Here is a 15,645-nt window from a genome sequence, read left to right on the forward strand (position 1 = left end):
AATCACATTTTCATTCTGGTCTGACCATTGCTCTCTCAGTAAGGTCAAAGGTGATACAATATGCTTAGCTCTCAACCCTTTAACTATCCCCTGGAATGTTCTCGACGTAAAGTTACTACCCTGGACAGATTGGATTCCTTTAGGTAGACCTACCAGTGTAGAACATTTTATAAGTCCTTTTACCACAGTCTTGGCCTTGATGTTCCAGAGGGGCACCATTCCATGGAACCTAGACACAGCACACACGATGGTTAACAGATACTAGTATTCATCTGCAGTCTTTGGCAATGGGCCCACACAATTCACTATGACCCTGGATGATGGTTCACCAAGAACAGGTATCGGCCTAAATGGTTCTGCTAGGATCACCTGATTAGGTTTTCCTGCCCCCTGACAGGTACGACAAGCCCTGTGCAAGCTCACAACATCCTTCCTTAAATTAGGCCAGTAGAATTCCTTCTCACTTCCATTTACTGTCTTTTCCACTTCAAAGAGTCCACCTAAAGACAATTTTAAGCCACGTTTAAAATTTTGGCCCTGTAAACTTTCAGGACCATCACTTGATGTTCAATCGCTCAATCCTCATTTGCAAACCCAGTTGGTGGTCTCCACCTCCTTATCAATACCCCATCTTTCAGGTAATATCCTGCTGACCCTCTCCGAACCTCTTTTGTGAGAGCTGTTTCCTTTAACACAGTAATTTCAGAATCTCTACCTATAATTTGACAATTTGCCTTTCTCATCCTCCTTACTCTCCAAATCCTGCTGTAACATGAGAGGTAGAAAAGTCTCTGACAAACTTCCATAAATTAAACTCCTGTCTCTGCTAACTGCGCCAGAATCTGTGCCTGGGTTGCCAGCCACGAGTTTGCTCGTTAGCCGTTCCACTGATTTAATTTTACCCTGGATAGGTGCCAATTTAATGTTTACCAAGTCCAACACCATCACTAAACTTATGAAAACCATGTTTACATTCTGGAAATTCCCAAATAAACCATCTAATCTGTTTCTTCGACTTTTACTTTGATTTGTCCCCATAGTAACCCTGACATGTGGTCTCTCAAAACCAAAACAATCCTTTTTCTCTACATTGTCATCTTGAACAACAGTTCTCCGACCTTGGAGTGGTTTAATTTCAACTTCTAAAACAGAGTTTAACAAGCTGACACGTTCTTCAACAGACCATTGTTCCACAAGCAGGGTCAAAGGTCATGAAACCAGTCCAAACTTCTCCAGTTCTTTATTTAAAAATCCAGACACAGCTCCTTCCTCACTATTGTCCATTAAATTCACTTCACCAGCTTTCATCTCATCACTAACTTTTAGAACACCTTCTAACACAAGTGACTGAGAATCCTCACTTTCCATTGGTGCCAGGGTTAACCCCTTACTCACTGAACCAAGTCCATCTGACCCAAAAGGACTGCATTCCTTTTTAACAAAATCAGTCACCTCAGACCTCTCCCAAGTCTCAACACAAGGTTCAGTACCCTGTGAATCCACAGATACCTCAACAACCTGAACACAGGCAAACGGGACATTTGCCTCTTCTAGGCTTCCAATACCAGTCCCAGTTTCAAATTCCAAGTTCCCCTGATCCTCCCAGTTACTCTCTGGGAAACTCCTATCTGGAGTAAACTCAACCTTGCGGGTTAAAACAACCTCGTCTGCTAACCCAGCAGATTCCCTCAAGGTAGCAGCATCCTTTTCATCATCGGGAACGCACTTCTTAAATTCATCAATTACAACCAGCTCTTTCAAGCTATATACATCATCAATGTCAAACACTGGACCTCCCAACTGCAATATTCTTATCTTTTCTAGCTCAAACTGCCTTTCTTTCTCCCTTTCCTCTCGCTGCTTTTTGGCTTCTTCTCTCTGCCTTTCAACCTTTTCTCTTTCCCTCTCTGCCTCCAGCGTCCTTACTCAGAGCTCATGCTCCCTTTTCCTTTCCTCCTCCTCCATCCTTAATCTTTCCATCTGAAGCTGGAGCTCAACCCTGTTAGGTTTACTTTCAGGAAATAGCTACAACTCCTCTACCTGGAACACTTCCTGGGATACATAATATGCCGCTATTGCTCTCTGCATCTCCGACTTCCTCATTGCCAGTTTCACCATCGAGAGTTTCAACCGTCAGGCAATATTCAACAAATCCAACTTTCTGGCATCCTCTAATGCCTCTGAAGTTGGTTCCCTTAGAAATTTATCAATCTCCATTTCTACTGACTACCTTTTCAAACTCCCACACAGCCAAATCAGATAAGGGAATTTTACCCCGATCAATTCAACAACCTCCCAATTAAGTAATCAAATCCAGAACAAGCCCCCAATTTGTTACATACCCCATAATTGGGTTACCAAACCAGCAGAAATGGAATACACGTTGGAGTCTGTAATTACTAACAACTAATACAGTTTATTAGCAAACTAAGTAATACAGTACAAAAATAAAATGCAAATATGTAAATATTACAGGTTAGCAATTATGTGAGTGTGTATATTTATATATATATATACAGAAGTGTGGTAAAAGGAATCAAAAACCAAGTCTAGGTGTAAATGAATAGTCTTAGGAGATGATAAAAGTTCAGTTCAGTTCAGTTTAGCTTAGGTCGAAGTAGTTGCTGGTGTAACGTTGGAGAGAGAGAGAGAGAGAGCGAGAGAGAGAGAGAGAGAGAGAGAGAGAGAGAGAGAGAGAGAAAGCGAGATGTGAGCAGCTGCAGCAGGCAAACCTTCCATTGTCTTCTTGTTCCGTTGTTATGATGTGGTCATTCAGTTATGAACCCTCCGTTCTTGGCTAGACCGTTCTTCCGTGGTGGACTCGTCACTCTGGCATGAGTGGACACACAGACAAGCCCCCACCAGTCCTGCCGTCACACTGTGAGCTTTGTGACCGATCTCCCAATTCGGTCCTCTAAGGCCCCACCTTCCTGTGGGTGCACAACACTCTTGCAGAGTCTCGTGGCGTGTCTGCCGGTGTCTCAGCAGACCCGTCTTTTATCTCCCCTGAAGGGGTATCAGCCATCCATCAACTGACCATGTCCATGTCCATCAAACTGGCCACACTCCCTCCTGTCTCAGCAGGCACCTGGCATCACTCTGCTGTGTCAGCAGGGATCCACACAAACAGGCCCAATGTCCTTGGTGTTAAAGTCAAAAATTAGCAAAGAAGCCATAATACTAAATCATCCATTTTAATCCTTGTCTCTCTCTCTCCCATCTGTGTTGCATGACTCTCCCTCCCTCTCTGTTCTTCATCTCTCTCTCTCGTTAGCAGCACCAGTTCAACGGGGGTGGGGGGTGGGGGGGGGGGGTCAGTGTCCAAAAGTCAGCCTCATTCTACTGACATTTTAAAGTGATTGTCCATAGAAAATATTAACCCAAGGGGTACACAACAGTATGTGAGTCAGAACAGGTATTTAGCATCAGTTAGTCAAACATTTGTCTTAGTATATATTATATATTTTACCTTTCCTATGCATATTGAACACTTAAGAAACATATGTATTTCAGTAATTAAACCACTGCGTTGTTTAGTAATAATTGTAGCTTTCATCAGGGCAGGGCCTTTCACATGCTCCATTATTCTCACTTTATCCTTTACCTGTATCGTTTAAAATTGTTCCGATTGTTGACCGACTGTAGCCTAACGCTTTTCCAATGACTGATGGTGTTTCACCTCTTTCTGATCGCTTTATTATTTCCACTTTATTTTCAATCGCAATCATTTTCCGTCAACGAAACAGAAAGCTGCAGATTCAGCAGCAGCTGCAGGCGGTAGGTCCTCTGCCTCCCCAGGTCCTAAACTCCACACACTCTGAGGCAGATTAAATGGGACAAGTGGTGCTGACTGGAAAAGGGGGGAGGGCGAGGAGTCAGGGTGAATCTTGCTAAGGAATATTTAAGCCAAAGTGTTTTCTTTAAATTTTTTTTTTACTGAGTTTTCAAATGATTACAGAAAGAAAAAAAATTATCTACCCTTCCCCCCTCTCCTTAACCCCTCCTCCCTAACATCCCTATAGAAGAAAAGAAAAAGAAGAAAAAAGAAAGTAAGAAAGAATGCCTGGATATCAGAAGATCCTCACATCCAAGTGGAATACAGCTGGAAATTTCATTCTTCCAACGATCTATACTTAAGTATGAATCTGATTTCCAAGTAACTGCAATAGCCTTTTTGGCTACTGCCAGTGCAGTTTTTATGAATTCTTTCTGATACTTATTCAATTTGGGTTTAGGTTTTATCCGTTCAATATCGCCTAATAAAAATAATATTGGGTTATGTGGAAGTTGTGTCCAATAATTTGTTCCAGTAAAACTCTTAAATTTGTTCAAAAAGGTTGAATTTTAGAACAAGACCAAGTAGAATGTAAAAAAGTACCAATTTCTTGGTTACATCGGAAACACCAATCAGATAAATTTGGGTTTAATTTATTTATTCTTTGTGGTGTAATAAATAATTAATGTAAAAAATTATATTGCACTAATCTTAACCGGACACTTATTGTATTTGTCATACTATCAAGACATAGTCTTGACCAATTTGTTTCTGCAATTTTAATATTCAAGTCAATTTCCCATTTTTGTCTTGACTTATGGATTCCTTGTTTAATTGCCTGTTTTTGAATCAAACTATACATACAAATAAATTTTTTAGTTCTTCCTTTTTGAATTAAAGTTTCTATTTTGTTAGATTTCAGCAATAACATTGTTTGACCCAATTTTTCTCTTAATAAGCCCTTAACTGGAAGTAACAAAAAAGAGTGTTGTTTGATATTTTATATTTATTCTTTAATTGATCAAATGACATTAATATACCTCCTTCAAAACAATCTCCTATATATCTAATCCCTTTTTGAAACCAATTATATAAAAGTTGATTATCCATTGTAAAAGGAATAAGTCTATTTTGAATTAAAGATCTCTTTGTCTCATCCTCAACATTTATCTTATTCCATAAGTCAATCAAATGTTTTAACATAGGAGATTCTTTCTTTTCCTGTATCCATTTAGATTCCCATTTATATATAAAATCTTCTGGTGTATTTTCTCCTATTTTATCTAGTTCTATTCTAATCCATGCCAGTTTATATTTCTCAAAAAAAGATGCAATAAATCTAAGTTGGTTTGCTTTATAATAATTCTTAAAATTTGGAAGTTGTAACCCTCCTAGATCAAATTTCCATGTCAAATTTTCCAACGATATTCTTGACATCTTACCTTTCCAAAGAAACTTCCTCACATATTTGTTTAACTCTTGAAAAAACTTCTGAGGTAGTTGTATTGGTAATGATTGAAATAGGTATTGTAGTCTAGGGAATACATTCATTTTTATGGTATTTACTCTACCTACTAATGTTATTGGTAATACCATCCATTTATCAAGATCTTCTTGAATTTTTTTCAGTAATGGTAAGTAATTTAATTTATACTAGTTCTTTATATCATTATCAACTCTTATACCTAAATATTTTATACCATTTGTTGGCCATCTAAATTGAGTTATTAATTGACATTGACTATAATCTCCTTTAGTAAGAGGTAAAATTTCACTTTTATCCCAATTTATTTTATAACCTGATATTTTCCCATATTCTTCTAATCTATAGGATAATTTACAATGGGTTTGATAGATTGAAATGGGATTTTTTATTTAAAGTATTGGAAAAATATGGATTAGGAGTATCTTTTATAAAATGGATTAAAACCTTAAATATTAATCCCAAAGCTAAAGTAGTGACAAATGGGTGCAATGGGTTTGTTAAATAAAGCAGAACATTATCAGCAAATAAGTTAATCTTATATTCTTCCTGATTAACTCTAAAACCCTTAATATCTGGGTCCATTCTAATTAATTCAGCTAATGGTTCTATCGCCAACACCAATAAAGCAGGTGATAATGGACAACCTTGCCTAGTTGACCTTGTTAGCTGAAATGGTGTAGAAATTTAACCATTTGTCACTACTTTAGCTTTGGGATTAATATTTAAGGTTTTAATCAATTTTATAAAAGATACTCCTAATCCATATTTTTCTAATACTTTAAATAAAAAATCCCATTCCAATCTATCAAATGTTTTTTCTGCATCCAAAACAACTGCCACACTCATTTCCTCCCTCTTTTGTGCCAAATGAATTATACTAAATAACCGAGTTACATTATCTGCTGATTGTCTGTTTTTAATAAATCCTGTTTGATCCATATGTACTAATTTTGGTAAGTATTTGGATAATCTGTTAGATAAGACTTTTGCTATTATTTTATAATCAGAGTTTAATAAAGAAATAGGTCTATATGATGCTGGCTTTAAAAGATCTCTATCTTTTTTTGGCAATACTATTAAAATAGCTGTTGAAAAAGATTCTGGAAGTTTATGCGTTCTTTCCGCTTGATGTGTTAACTCCATAAAAGGAGGAATTATTAAATCTTTAAACTTCTTATAAAATTCAGGCGGAAAACCATCTTCTCCTGGGGATTTATTACCTTGAAGTGATCCTAGGGCTTCTTCGACCTCTTTCAATGTAAAAGGCATATCTAATCCCTTCTGTTCTTCCGTATTTAATTTTGGAAGAGTTATTTGTGATAAAAATCTTTCTATCTTGACATTATCATTTTGTGATTCTGATTTATACAACTCAGAATAAAAATTCTTAAAAGTTTCATTAATTTCTAAAGGTTTATAAGTAATTTTAATTACTCTTGTTCAAATTGCATTTATTGTTTTAGAAGTCTGGTCTGTTTTTAACTGCCATGCAAGGACCTTATGTGATCTTTCACCTAGTTCATAATATCTCTGTTTAGTTCTCATAATTGCTTTTTCTGTTCGATATGTCTGGAGTGTATTATATTGTAACTCCTTATTAATAAGTTGTCTTTGTTTTTCTTCTGTCATATTTTTTCGAGATTCTTTTTCTAATTTTGTAATCTCTTTTTCCAATTGATCCTTCTTAATTTTAGAAGTATAATTTATTATCTGACCTCTCAAGTATGCCTTCATTGCTTCCCACAATATGAATTTATCATCAACTGAATGTGAACTTGTATCTAAAAAGAACTGAATCTGCTTTTTCATAAAATCACAAAAATCTTGACGTTTTAATAACATTGAATTAAATCTCCATCTGTAAATTGATTCCTCTTTATATGTCATTATCATTGTCATTATCAAAGGAGAATGATCTGACAATATACTCGCTTTATATTCCGCATTTTTCACTCTATCTTGAATATTCATTGATAATAGGAAAAAATCTATCCTTGAATATGTTTTATATCTATTTGAATAAAATGAGTAATCTCTTTCTTTTGGATTAGTTCTTCTCCATATAACAATCAAGTTTAAATCTTTCAACAATGATAGAGTTAATTTTACTACTTTTGATTTTGTGACCACCTTTGTTGATCTATCTAAAACTGGATCTAGACAAAAGTTAAAATCGCCACCTATTAATATTTTGTCATGTGCATTAGCCAAATTCAAAAAGACCTCTTGTATAAATTTTACATCATTTTCATTTGGTGCATAAATATTCATAAGAGTCCATAGTTCTGAAAAAAATTTGACAATGTATAATTACATATCTCCCCGCCGAATCAATTAATACATTTTGTATTTTAATTGGTAAATTTTTATTAACCAAAATTGCAACTCCTCTCGCCTTAAGCTGCAATAACATTTCCAACCCAGTCTCTTTTTAATTTCTGATGTTCTTTGTCTGTTAAATGTGTTTCTTGTAAAAAAGCTATATCTATTTTCATTTTTTAACTGTATGTTAGAATTCTTTTTTTTACCGGTCCATTAAGCCCATTAACATTAAAACTTAAAAAATTCAGTAAATGAGTCATTATTTTTAATTATGTTACTCCAAGCTATAATAATACCCAATCTTTCAACTTTCGTGGTATCTTGGGAAATCTTTTTAAAATTCTCCATGTTGCTATGTGTGTCCCCACCAATCATCCAGGCAGAAAGACAGAAGAAAAATAGAGTATAAAGAAAAAAACAAAATACCACCCTACTAATGTTGTGAAAAAAAGGAACACAACATTACCCCCCTCTGTTGTATGGCAATCGCCATGGTTACACACGTGTATCCCGCAGTAACTGATCCAAAGCTCCCCAGCCCCCCCCCGTATCATCCTTAAATGTCCATCACTTCCATTTACTGTCTCTATCTTCATCTTCAATCCATCACGCTTGGAAGTCTCTATGTATAATTAGCGAATGGGTGGAAGTTTTTGTGTGAACTCGTCCGCTTCTCGATAATCGTTAAAAAATCTTCTTTTTCCCTCCTCCAAAAAAATTAAGAGCGTTGCTGGGAGAGTCATTATGAATTTATAACCCTTTTCCCATAAGACATTTTTCACTGGGTTAAATTCCTTCTTTCTCTTCAAAAGGTTATAACTTATATCAGGATAAAAAAGAACTGCTTTCCCTGCTATCATCAATGGCCCGTTTCTCTTTTTGGCACATTGGGCAGCCGCCTTCAGGATCTTTTCTTTATCTTGGTATCTTAAGCATCTTATCAAAATTGATCGTGGATTTTGATCAGCTTGAGATCTTGGCCTTAAGGCTCTATGAGCCCTTTCGATCTCAATTAGAGTATCTTCTTCCATTTCCAATTTTTCAGGGATCCATTTTTGAAAAAAATTATTGGATCTTCTCCTTCTACATCTTCTTTAAGTCCAACAATTTTAATATTGTTTCATCTACTAAAATTTTCAAGCTTATCAATTTTTTCCATAAATTGTTTTCTTTCTGATGTCCAGGCAGTAGTATCATCTTCCATTTTATTCATTCTTTCAACTATGTCTTCCATTGTAGTTTCCAAATCTATAATTCTCTTTTCCATTTTATCCTGTCTTTTTGTCATTTTATCAAACATCATCTCCATATTTGTCATTTTGCTTTTGATTACTCTTAATGCATTTAATTTTTCTAATTTACGCATTATTTGCCTCAACGTTTTTTCCATATTTCCAGAAAGACTTTTGCCTCTATCTTCGTCTGATTTTTCCAGAGAATCTGACTCTCTCTCAGACTCACTTTCACTTTCGGTTTCAGTCGTAACTGGGATTTGTAGTTCTGGTTGCTCCCGTTTGCGCATGCTCCTTCCTTCACGCTTGCGCAGTACTCGTTGATCTTTTCCTTTAGAAATGGTAGATGTTGCTGCAGTTTCCTGTTCTGTATCGCCGGCGGTATCATGTACCTGAGCCCGCTGTTCTTTGGCAGAAGTGGGCCTTGATTCTGTTCCAACTTGCGTTGCTTTCACGGTAGTAGTTTTCTTCATCTTCTGTTTCTGAGGCATAACTTGAAACAATCCAGAGTAGTTCATAAATAACTTTTAGAAAGTATTGACTAACTTTTCTTCATTTAGACATTAATTTATTGATTTTTTTTTTACAGGAGAGCTGGGTTCCAGCGTCTCGATCCTACATCATCATGTGACGTCCCCCTATAAAGGATACTCCTAATCCATATTTTTCCCAATACCTGAAATAAAAAATCCCATTCCAATCTATCAAATGCTTTTTCTGCATCTAAAGCAACTGCCACACTCATTTCCTCCCTCTTTTGAGCCAAATGAATTATGCTAAATAACCGAGTTACATTATCTGCCGATTGTCTATTTTTAATAAATCCTGTTTGATCCATATGTATTAATTTTGGTAAGTATTTAGATAATCTGTTAGATAAGATTTTTGCTATTATTTTATAGTCAGTGTTTAACAGAAATAGAGATCTTTTAAAGCCAACATCGTATAGACCTATCTTTTTTTGGCAAATCTATTAAAATAGCTGTCAAAAAAGATTCTGGAAGTTTATGCGTTCTTTCTGCTTGGTGTATTAACTCCATAAAAGGAGGAATTAATAAATCTTTAACCTTTTTATAAAATAAGCCAAAGTGTTAATGGCAACGACTTAAAATGGCCGACGGTGTTCTCCTCCCTCTGTGCGTAAGTATGAGTTGTTCGTAAGTCAGATGTTTGTAACTTGGGGACCGGCTGTACTGTATTGTTTAGGGAATAATGACAAGAGAAAAATGTCTGTACATGTTCAGTACAGATGCAACCATCGTAGCTCTTCCGGAAACACTGATGCTGCCGCGGCATCAGCCGATGCCAATTCTCCTGTGATCTGTACCACTTTACATGGCTAGCAGCCATCCCTTACTAGGCTTAAACTCCTTCCTCTCACTCACAACACAAGTAGCGAACGAACGAGATGCGAGGCGAACAATGCTCAAACAAGTGCTGGAGAGAGTCTGAGGATCTGTGAAATGGCGGGAGGCTATAGCAGGGTATGCCTATACATCACTTTATTCGTGTGGATTCAGCATAGTGCTCAGTGCGCGGTAAATTCAAGTTTTGCTTTTTGGAACTTCCTGGAATTTTTTTTTCAAATATTTTCAATCCGTGGTTGGTTGAATCCGTGGATGCGGAACCCACAGATACAGACGGCTGACTGTATAGGCCAATAGGGTGGGGTGGAGGATGCTAAGAGTAGTAGAGAATGTTTGGCAGAGAAGAAAAGATCCACAAACTCTTTGACGCAAGGTTGGAGAATACTGGGAGGAGACTTGAAGAGAGAAATTGAAGGAAATAAATCTTGGGCTGCCTGTACCATGCGTATCTTGAATTCATTTGTGGAAAGTGGAATTGTTTTTGCACATGGCTCAGTTATGAAGCAGATATGCTGACTATTAAGAGAGCAAGTACGCATAAAGTAGGGATGAAAGGCCAGTAAGGTATGGCAAAACCAAAAGCAACAGAGAGAAGATACAAATGGCAATGTAAGCTAAGAAGCATAATGGAAAGTGGATTAATTAATTACTGAGCAGTGGCAAAATGATAAATAGTTTGGGAAGGTTGTGGTGATAGTAGTTCGGATCTTGGGTGTAATCAGTACTTAGGTGTTCATCATTCAGAGGCCAGGACTGACGACTTGGAGCTATAAACTCCGGTCCAATCAAAGAATTTACTTGTACCTCTGCTCTGTCTGCCACAACAGACAGGATCTCCACGTTGCCACCCACTTCAACTCTGCTTCAAATTCCCATTCAGATATGTCCATACATGGCCTCTTCTACTGCCATGATGAGGCCAAACTCAGGTTGGAGGAGCAACACCTCATATACCGTCTGGGTAGTCTCCAGCCCCTTGGTATGAACATCGAATTCTCCAACTTCCGGTAATTCCCTCCCTCTCCCTTCCACCAGCCCAGTTTCACTCTGCCTCCTCTTCCAGCTGCCTATCACCTCTCTCATGATTCTGTCTCCTTCTATTACCCATAGTGCTTTCCCCTTACATTCCTTCTTCGCCTCTCCTGCCTATTCTCTCCCTGCTTCCCCTCCCCCACCCCTTGATCTTTCCTCTGATTGGTTTTTCACCTGGCACCTTCCACCCTCCCCCCACCTTCTATATAGGGCCCCTCCCCCCTCCTTCTTCAGTCCTGATGAAGGGTCTCGGCCCGAAACATTGACTGCTCATTTCAACGGATGCTGCCCGACCTGCTGAGTTCATCCAGCTTGCTTGTATGTGTTTACTTGTTTATAAATGTCTCTGATCATTAGAGACTTCTGGAAGTAGTAAAGACACTTTGTAAGGGTTGCAATATGGCCAAGCAAATGGGAATGTCTGGCCGAAATGAGTGAGTGCGGGATTGACTGTGGGCTTGGGCTAGCTTCACGTTCCTGTAAAGCACCTCGCAAATACTCACTAGGTTAGGTAGGAGAAATGGAAAGAAAAGTACAGTCGGCCCTTCTTATCTGCGGGGGATTGGTTCCGGGACCCCTTGTGGATACCAAAATTCATGGATGCGCAAGTCCCTTATTCAACCTGTCTCAATCCGGTAGACCTTAGGACCCAGTGGAACCACAGACCTTATTTAACCTGTCTCAAAGTGGTGGACATTAGGATCCTGCGCCAGAGCTCTGAATGTGCAGTGTTTTTGTTCACAAAAATAATCATGATCATGATTGAAAATAAAGTGGAAATAATAAAGCGATCAGAAAGAGGAGAAATGCCATCAGTCATTGGAAAAGCGTTAGGCCACAGTCGGTCAAATATCGGAACAATTTTAATGGATAAAGTGAGAAAGGCCCTGCCCCGATGAAAGCTACAATTATTACTAAGCAACGCAGTGATTTAATTATTAGGTTTTGGGGTTTTGAGTTTTTGATCCTCCACATCAACCCGGCATGGTGGAGAGCGCACTAGGGAGTGATCTGTCCTGAGAACTTCCATTCCTGAGCCCAGCGCTGAAACATATGTTCTTAAGTGCTTAAGTGTTTTATATGCATAGGAAGGTAAAATATATACTATATACTAAGACAAACGTTTGACTAACTGACACTAAATAATACCGATGTACCTGTTTCAACTTACTTAGTAAGAGAACTTCCGATTTTTTTCGATTCCGATGCACGATAACCCACGCACATCTTCCCGTATACTTTAAGTCATCTCTAGATTACTTATAATACCTAATACAATGTAAATGCTATGTAAAATGGTTGTTATACTGCATTGTTTAGGGAATAATGACAAGAAAAAATAGTCTGTACATGCTGAAACAACAAGTGCTGGAAGAGCACTTCCGGGTTTTTGCGATTCGCAGTTGGTTGAATTCGCACATGCAGAATCTGCGGATAAGGAGGGCCAACTGTAAGTATTTTTGGTTAATGAGCATTGTTCCAAATATAAGTTTCAGATAACTTTCAGCAGTACTATTTTGCATTTGTCTGTTTTTCTATTTTATTTTTTTTACCCGTGATGAAGTATGCTTGAACTCTTGTTTGTTCTGAAGAACTCAACTGGATTTCTCTCATTATTTTTGATTATAAACCATTTCAATCTTCACTGTTAACTTGACTTAAAATACTGCAAGTTCAATATAAACACTTAATTTTGATAAATGTATTAATTTATGGGAATCTGAGTGTCACAGGTGTCTGCAGGTCATTAAGAGGTGTCACTTGAACATTAGTCATTTACTACTAAATATTCACTTCAGACAGCAGTTAGGAGCCTTCAACTTTCCTATGGGACATTTAAGGCAGAACAGGCAAGAAAAGCCAGGCTTTGCTCTTACCCACTCACTCAATTTGCCCACATCCCCATACAGACTCTTTACACTTCTGCTATACTCACAATATCAGAGCAAACTTGAAAATATGACATTTAGACCTTTCAGCCAAATCATTGATATAGTGACAGGCTGGGATCCAAACACTGATTAATGTATTTAAAATTAACGTTACTGATCTGTCAGAAATGGACAAGTTCTAAGCAATTTCAAGACTGGGCCACTAGTAATCAAAACAAAAATAACTCACTGGAATTTTTTTTCCACCCAGAATATGATTAGAATGTGGAAGTGACTACCACAGAAATCCGCTGAGGCAAATAGCAAACTTTCGTTAAGGGGAAGCTAAATTAATGTGTGGTAGATTATTATCTGCCTGCACTACACTTTCTCTAACACTTTATTCTGCACTGTTATTGTTTTCCTTTGTGTTACCTCAATGTTCTACTATAATGATTTGTTTGACTGGCATACAAGATAATTTTTTTTTACCGTACCTCAGTGTACAATGTACTGTGTATGTTAATCAAAATGGCTTTTTTGGTTTGCTAGAGTAGGAATGCTTTTATGTTTGATAAGTGTTTTCTCTCGCAATTGTTTAGCTTTGGACTTGCTGATATGGGGATTGTATTCATTTTTTAACCAAGGGGGAATGTTATTTTGTCTTGTGAGGCTGGGAGCTTGGGGGTTTCGCGGTCTTTTCAGGGGAGGCGGGAAGGAGGTGCCGAGGAAGGTGGACGTGCGCTGCACTGCTTGGTCGACCACCGGGGGTGGTCCCAGGTGCGAGGACATGGAGGTCGGAGGAAAGTGACGAGGGGTCGAATGGTTCGATGGTTGAGCTCCAACGATGTGCACTAAACTGACTGAACTTTGATAAGTTGGTGCCTTTTACTTTATTTTCTTTTCCTTCATAGATACTGTATTGCATAGTACTCTTTTAGTTTTAGTAAAATCTTTAAAGTGTATTCTGTAACGGTATCTGGTGTGAGTTTGATATTGTGTGTGTGTGCGCGCGGCATAAACTTGATTCTCACAGCACCTGCGTGTACGGGAGGTGGGGTTGGTGAGTGGCTGGATCTCCTTTTCCCCTAAACATATACCAGCCTGTTGGGTAAGTGTTACATCAGCATATGACAATAATCTTAAACTAATCAATCTACCAAAACCAACTCTGCCTGCCCACAGCTCTAGTCTCCATTCAAGGGCCATGACACTAGTGAAGAAATTGCAAAGAGAAAAGGAGCTATTAAGAGAGCTTACAGCAATTCTGAAAACTGAACGTATGGGTTTGCACCTCTAAGAAAAGAAAAACCTGGGAGGCACACTGGTAGAGGATGCAAAAAGATTGGTCTGTTTGGCTGGAGAATACTGGATGGCTTCTCTCATTTGGATTTTAGAAGAACTGGTAATCTCACCAATGCCTAAATGATTTACAGGATTGACAAGGCAGATGCGATGATGTCATTTTCTCTAATTAGAGACTCGAAGTAAAGAGTTTAGATAGGGGTTGGGAGAAATGTTGCAATTCTGTACCTCCACAGGGCTATACATTTGCTGAGCGGTGCACATGCAAAGCAAAGCCATATTTTTGGACAGTGAGGATACTGTGGGATAGAAACATTAGAAGGTGGGATTGAAGCTGAGGAACAGCTGTGGTTTTACTCAACAGCTGGGAAGGCTCATAAGTCCAGAAAAGCTTTGCTGTGTCTCTTTGGTTCACTCCCCACCATGAAATCACAGATACAATACCGGTCCTTGCACTTAGTCCCTTCCACCATCCAGGGAACTAAACACCTCTCATCAGGTTAGACAGAGCTTCACATGCACCTCTGTCAACACTGTCTATTCCAAATAGTATTCACAATGTGGTCCTCTGAATGCCGATGAGACCAGATGCAGACCAGGCAACCACTTTTCTGAGCATCTGCTCTCTGTCCACTATGCTAATCTGGTGCCCCTGATTGCTAGCCATTTCAACTCTCCTTCCCATTCCTATCTGTCCATCTTAGACCTCCTCCACTGCCAGAAAGAGGCCAAATGCAAATGCAAAAGTGAGCCAAATGCAGGCTCACTTTAACATTTAAGACAGGTACATGGATGAGAGATATATGGAGGGATATGGTCCAGGTGCAGGTCAGTGGGACTAGGCAGAAAAATGGTTCGGCACAGCCTGTTTCTGTGCTGTAATGTTCTATGGCTCTATGTTCTATGGAGGAGCAGTCCCTCATTCCCCCAGGCAGTCCACAACCCAAAAGAATGAACACTGAATTTTCTGATTTCAGCTAATCTATCCCCCATTCCTTTCTCTATCCTTCTCATCTACCCAGCTCTGCATACACATTCTACACACCCCACACCAAGACTTCTGTCATCCATTTTCTTTCTCCTCCCACATACCACGCCCAGTGGGTCCTCTCCCTGCATGGTTCCTATCTGCTCAGCCACCACTATAAAACTGGAGGAGATAGAGGAAGAATGGCACCAGTTTCTAAGCTCCAGCTTCCATTTTTATCAGTTGATCACCTGCAGCCCTGCTTTGCCTGCATCTAAAACTTCCCAG

The 15,645-nt window shown here is 38.5% G+C and overlaps 1 protein-coding gene across 5 annotated transcripts in view; it reads right to left on the reverse strand.

The window, feature by feature from the left end:
- The window catches only part of ctns (cystinosin, lysosomal cystine transporter), a 72,712-nt gene that overhangs the window by 51,956 nt on the left and 5,111 nt on the right, over window positions 1–15,645 (reverse strand). Inside the window, exons 1-2 of one of the 5 annotated variants that reach the window (XM_059991807.1) lie at window positions 12,565–12,910; window positions 154–229 (exon numbers count right to left, since the gene is read on the reverse strand). The exons of 3 other annotated variants lie outside the window; for them this stretch is intronic. In XM_059991807.1, coding sequence (XP_059847790.1) covers window positions 154–166 — 13 coding nt within the window. In that variant the 5' untranslated portion in view covers window positions 167–229; window positions 12,565–12,910. Of the gene's footprint in view, window positions 1–153; window positions 230–12,564; window positions 12,911–15,645 lie in introns of those variants that run through there. One more of the 5 variants, XM_059991806.1, reaches the window with a different exon arrangement.

Source organism: Hypanus sabinus, chromosome 16 (genome assembly GCF_030144855.1).
Source record: "Hypanus sabinus isolate sHypSab1 chromosome 16, sHypSab1.hap1, whole genome shotgun sequence".
NCBI classification, from domain to species: Eukaryota; Metazoa; Chordata; class Chondrichthyes; order Myliobatiformes; family Dasyatidae; genus Hypanus; species Hypanus sabinus.